This window comes from Eucyclogobius newberryi, unplaced genomic scaffold (assembly GCF_026437365.1).
Source record: "Eucyclogobius newberryi isolate DKJ021-1_F unplaced genomic scaffold, fEucNew1.0.hap1 SCAF_20, whole genome shotgun sequence".
NCBI classification, from domain to species: Eukaryota; Metazoa; Chordata; class Actinopteri; order Gobiiformes; family Gobiidae; genus Eucyclogobius; species Eucyclogobius newberryi.
The window spans coordinates 29494614-29501486 of record NW_027315835.1 but is presented as its reverse complement, the minus strand read 5'-3'; the positions used below and the strand labels follow the sequence as shown (position 1 = coordinate 29501486).

General features: G+C 46.4%; 1 protein-coding gene across 1 annotated transcript in view; it reads right to left on the bottom strand.

Moving 5' to 3' along the window:
- Positions 1-563: 563 nt before the first annotated feature.
- LOC140368789 (ras-associating and dilute domain-containing protein-like) overlaps positions 564-6873 on the bottom strand; it is a 72786-nt gene continuing 66476 nt past the window's right edge. Inside the window, exon 8 of the mRNA XM_072455846.1 lies at positions 564-793. Coding sequence (XP_072311947.1) covers positions 564-793 — 230 coding nt within the window. The remainder of the gene's footprint in view (positions 794-6873) is intronic.

Below are 6873 nucleotides of genomic sequence, written 5' to 3'. Positions count from 1 at the left end.
TTGAAGAGTCTGGCACCAGCAAGGCAAAGAGGGCTAGGCCATTTAGGTATTTGAAAGCAAATTACAGCATTTTAATTAACTCAATAATGACTAGGGAGCCAGTGAAGAGCAAATTAAATTGGAGAAAGTCCATAATATCTTTGTTGCAGTACTGTGATAGTACACTGGAGGCTTACCTGCCGATACCGCCATAGGATTATTCTCTGCAAACCAGCTTGCATTTGCGTTCCGGTAATAAAGGTGCCCACTGAGGAAGAGAAACTGAATGCTGCCCATAGGGTTTTTTTCCGACTGTGGCCACATGACAAACGAACAAGAAAAACACGTTATGCAAGTTAAAGAAAGCTCCGAGAGTGCATCAGGGAGTCGGGAGGCACAGACGGGAGCTGCACATCTCTGCGTTTGTGGATGTGTTTCTGGGTGAACCGCAGGGAACTTAAATGCTCTACTCCACTGCTAGGAGACACTTAACTGCTCTTAAACATTGATGCACATCATTCAGACATGGCGTGCCTCCCTGGCTGCCCCGGCGCTCTACATGTGCTGCGCCAATTAGGACCAGTTCACCAGCGTACCACCAGCAGCCAGCCAGAGCAGACCAGGAGACACAACACGGGTACGGAAGTGCACCAGCCCCCGCGAATCATGTCAATGCCTCCCTCAGGACCCTCATTCTCTGCTGTGCTGACGTGGAGCCGCGTGTGTGTGGGCGTGCACGTGCGTGTGGCCGTGCACGTGTGAGAAACTGGGTCACAGCTGCCAATGAAGAGCATCTCCGCTGGGCAGGCCTCTCCTTCAGCAAAAAGAAGATTTGTACGGGTTATGAGAGAGGATCTGATCAAACTAGACTTGAAATGAAATCCACGAGGGGATGAGTATCCACTGTTCCAAACGCCACACTTTGAATGTGCAGTTTTATGTGTAGTGTGATTCTGGACATTAAAATCTCTGATTCGACTGTGCTGATGATTTGCAAAAACCAAAAGGTTTTTTACTTTTTTTAGACCTGACCTGTGTAAGTCTCACACATCACAGCCACATCAAGGCATGTGCAATTAAGAGGTGCATAGGCTCTAGTGAATGTGCAATTACAAACAGAACTTAAGACTGTGAAATGGTTATTATGCAGCGACCGACATGCCCCTTTTTAGTATCACTTTTTCCTCTTATTTGGTTCAGTGGTGATGTTGATTGAATGTGCTCACGTTGTTGGTGATGCCGTTTCTTTATATTAAAGCATGTGATAGGATTATTTTATCTTGAGTGACACTGGTGAATATTAGTCAAAACTAAGGTACACAAAACAAATGTCTGGTGTGAAAAAAATAACTTTTTAAATAAATAAATGAGTTTCAATATTCCAAAGATTTTTATCTCTTTTGTGCCTGTTTAGGATTGATGGGAGAAACCAAAGGGAAGCCCACCCAGACATGAGGAAAACCCACCCAGACATGAGGAGAAACCCACCCAAACATGAGGGGAAACACACCCAAACATGAGGAGAAACACACCCAAACATGAGGGGAAACACACCCAAACATGAGGAGAAACACACCCAAACATGAGGGAAACACACCCAAACATGAGGAGAAACACACCCAAACATGAGGGGAAACACACCCAAACATGAGGAGAAACACACCCAAACATGAGGAGAAACACACCCAAACATGAGGGAAACACACCCAAACATGAGGAGAAACACACCCAAACATGAGGGAAACACACCCAAACATGAGGAGAAACACACCCAAACATGAGGAGAAACACACCCAAACATGAGGAGAAACACACCCAAACATGAGGGAAACACACCCAAACATGAGGGGAAACACACCCAAACATGAGGGGAAACACACCCAAACATGAGGGAAACACACCCAAACATGAGGAGAAACACACCCAAACATGAGGGGAAACACACCCAAACATGAGGAGAAACACATCCAAACATGAGGAGAAAAACACCCAAACATGAGGAGAAACACACCCAGACATGAGGAGAAACACACCCAAACATGAGGAGAAACACACCCAAACATGAGGAGAAACACACCCAAACATGAGGAGAAACACACCCAAACATGAGGAGAAACATGAGGGAAACACACCCAAACATGAGGAAAACACACCCAAACATGAGGGGAAACACACCCAAACATGAGGAGAAACACACAAAAACATGAGGAGAAACACACCCAGACATGAGGAAAACCCACCCAGACATGAGGAGAAACCCACCCAAACATGAGGGGAAACACACCCAAACATGAGGAGAAACACACCCAAACATGAGGGGAAACACACCCAAACATGAGGAGAAACACACCCAAACATGAGGAGAAACACACCCAAACATGAGGAGAAACACACCCAAACATGAGGAGAAACACACCCAAACATGAGGAGAAACACACCCAAACATGAGGAGAAACACACCCAAACATGAGGAGAAACACACCCAAACATGAGGAGAAACATGAGGGAAACACACCCAAACATGAGGAAAACACACCCAAACATGAGGGGAAACACACCCAAACATGAGGAGAAACACACAAAAACATGAGGAGAAACACACCCAAACATGAGGGGAAACACACCCAAACATGAGGAGAGACACACCCAAACATGAGGGAAACACACCCAAACATGAGGGGAAACACACCCAAACATGAGGGGAAACACACCCACACATGAGGGGAAAAACACCCAAACATGAGGGAAACACACCCAAACATGAGGGAAACACACCCAAACATGAGGAGAAACACATCCAAACATGAGGGGAAACACACCCAAACATGAGGGAAACACACCCAAACATGAGGAGAAACACACCCAAACATGAGGAGAAACACACCCAAACATGAGGAGAAACACATCCAAACATGAGGAGAAACACACCCAAACATGAGGAGAAACACACCTAAACATGAGGAGAAACACACCCAAACATGAGGAGAAACACATCCAAACATGAGGGGAAACACACCCAAACATGAGGGAAACACACCCAAACATGAGGAGAAACACACCCAAACATGAGGAGAAACACACCCAAACATGAGGAGAAACACACCCAAACATGAGGAGAAACACACCAAAACATGAGGAGAAACCCACCCAAACATGAGGGAAACACACCCAAACATGAGGAGAAACACACCCAAACATGAGGGGAAACACACCCAAACATGAGGGAAACACACCCAAACATGAGGAGAAACACACCCAAACATGAGAGAAACACACCCAAACATGAGGGGAAACACACCCAAACATGAGGAGAAACCCACCCAAACATGAGGGGAAACACACCCAAACATGAGGAGAAACACACCCAAACATGAGGAGAAACACACCCAAACATGAGGAGAAACACACCCGAACATGAGGGAAACACACCCAAACATGAGGAGAAACACACCCAAACATGAGGGAAACACACCCAAACATGAGGGAAACACACCCAAACATGAGGGGAAACACACCCAAACATGAGGGAAACACACCCAAACATGAGGAGAAACACACCCAAACATGAGGAGAAACCCACCCAAACATGAGGAGAAACACACCCAAACATGAGGAGAAACACACCCAAACATGATGAGAAACACACCCAAACATAAGGAGAAACACCCAAACATGAGGAGAAACACACCCAAACATGAGGGGAAACACACCCAAACATGAGGGGAAACACACCCAAACATGAGGAGAAACACACCCAAACATAAGGAGAAACACACCAAACATGAGGAGAAACACACCCAAACATGAGGAGAAACACACCCAAACATGAGGAGAAACACACCAAAACATGAGGAGAAACACACCCAAACATGAGGAGAAACACACCCAAACATGAGGGAAACACACCCAAACATGAGGAGAAACACACCCAAACATGAGGGAAACACACCCAAACATGAGGAGAAACACACCCAAACATGAGGAGAAACACACCCAAACATGAGGAGAAACACACCCAAACATGAGGAGAAACCCACCCACACATGAGGAGACACACACCCAAACATGAGGAGAAACACACCCAAACATGAGGAGAAACACACCCAAACATGAGGAGAAACACACCCAAACATGAGGGGAAACACACCCAAACATGAGGGGAAACACACCCAAACATGAAGGGAAACACACCCAAACATGAGGGGAAACACACCCAAACATGAGGGGAAACACACCCAAACATGAGGGAAACACACCCAAACATGAGGAGAAACACACCCAAACATGAGGGGAAACACACCCAAACATGAGGGGAAACACACCAAAACATGAGGGAAACACACCCAAACATGAGGGGAAACACACCAAAACATGAGGGAAACACACCAAACATGAGGAGAAACACACCCAAACATGAGGGAAACACACCCAAACATGAGGAGAAACACACCCAAACATGAGGAGAAACACACCCAAACATGAGGAGAAACACACCCAAACATGAGGGAAACACACCCAAACATGAGGAGAAACACACCCAAACATGAGGGAAACACACCCAAACATGAGGAGAAACACACCCAAACATGAGGGGAAACACACCCAAACATGAGGAGAAACCCACCCAAACATGAGGAGAAACCCACCCAAACATGAGGGAAACACACCCAAACATGAGGAGAAACACACCCAAACATGAGGAGAAACACACCCACACATGAGGAGAAACACACCCAAACATGAGGAGAAACCCACCCAAACATGAGGAGAAACCCACCCAAACATGAGGGGAAACACACCAAAACATGAGGAGAAACACACCCAAACATGAGGAGAAACACACCCAAACATGAGGCAAACACACCCAAACATGAGGGGAAACACACCAAAACATGAGGAGAAACACACCCAAACATGAGGAGAAACACACCCAAACATGAGGCAAACACACCCAAACATGAGGAGAAACACACCCAAACATGAGGAGAAACACACCCAAACATGAGGGAAACACACCCAAACATGAGGGGAAACACACCCAAACATGAGGAGAAACACACCCAAACATGAGAAGAAACACACCCAAACATGAGGGAAACACACCCAAACATGAGGGGAAACCCACCCAAACATGAGGAGAAACACACCCAAACATGAGGAGAAACACACCCAAACATGAGGGGAAACACACCCAAACATGAGGAGAAACACACCCAAACATGAGGGAAACACACCCAAACATGAGGGAAACACACCCAAACATGAGGAGAAACCCCTCCAAATATGAGGGGAAACACACCCAAACATGAGGGAAACACACCCAAACATGAGGAGAAACACACCCAAACATGAGGAGAAACCCCTCCAAACATGAGGAGAAACACACCCAAACATGAGGGAAACACACCCAAACATGAGGAGAAACACACCCAAACATGAGGAGAAACACATCCAAACATGAGGGGAAACACACCCAAACATGAGGAGAAACACACCCAAACATGAGGGGAAACCCACCCAAACATGAGGGGAAACACACCCAAACATGAGGGAAACACACCCAAACATGAGGGAAACACACCCAAACATGAGGAGAAACACACCCAAACATGAGGAGAAACACACCCAAACATGAGGAGAAACACACCCAAACATGAGGGGAAACACACCCAAACATGAGGGAAACACACCCAAACATGAGGAGAAACACACCCAAACATGAGGAGAAACACACCCAAACATGAGGGGAAACACACCCAAACATGAGGAGAAACACACCCAAACATGAGGAGAAACACACCCAAACATGAGGAGAAACACACCCAAACATGAGGAGAAACACACCCAAACATGAGGGGAAACACACCCAAACATGAGGAGAAACACACCCAAACATGAGGAGAAACACACCCAAACATGAGGAGAAACACACCCAAACATGAGGGGAAACACACCCAAACATGAGGAGAAACACACCCAAACATGAGGAGAAACACACCCAAACATGAGGAGAAACACACCCAAACATGAGGAGAAACACACCCAAACATGAGGAGAAACACACCCAAACATGAGGAGAAACACACCCAAACATGAGGAGAAACACACCCAAACATGAGGAGAAACACACCCAAACATGAGGGGAAACACACCCAAACATGAGGAGAAACACACCCAAACATGAGGAGAAACACACCCAAACATGAGGGAAACACACCCAAACATGAGGAGAAACACACCCAAACATGAGGGAAACACACCCAAACATGAGGGAAACACACCCAAACATGAGGAGAAACACACCCAAACATGAGGGGAAACACACCCAAACATGAGGAGAAACACACCCAAACATGAGGGGAAACACACCCAAACATGAGGAGAAACACACCCAAACATGAGGAGAAACACACCCAAACATGAGGGGAAACACACCCAAACATGAGGGGAAACACACCCAAACATGAGGAGAAACACACCCAAACATGAGGGGAAACACACCCAAACATGAGGGAGAAACACACCCAAACATGAGGAGAAACACACCCAAACATGAGGGAAACACACCCAAACATGAGGAGAAACACACCCAAACATGAGGGAAACACACCCAAACATGAGGGAAACACACCCAAACATGAGGAGAAACACACCCAAACATGAGGGAAACACACCCAAACATGAGGGAAAACACACCCAAACATGAGGGGAAACACACCCAAACATGAGGGGAAACACACCCAAACATGAGGAGAAACACACCCAAACATGAGGGGAAACACACCCAAACATGAGGAGAAACACACCCAAACATGAGGAGAAACACACTCCAAACATGAGGGGAAACACACCCAAAACATGAGGAGAAACACACCCAAACATGAGGGAAAACAC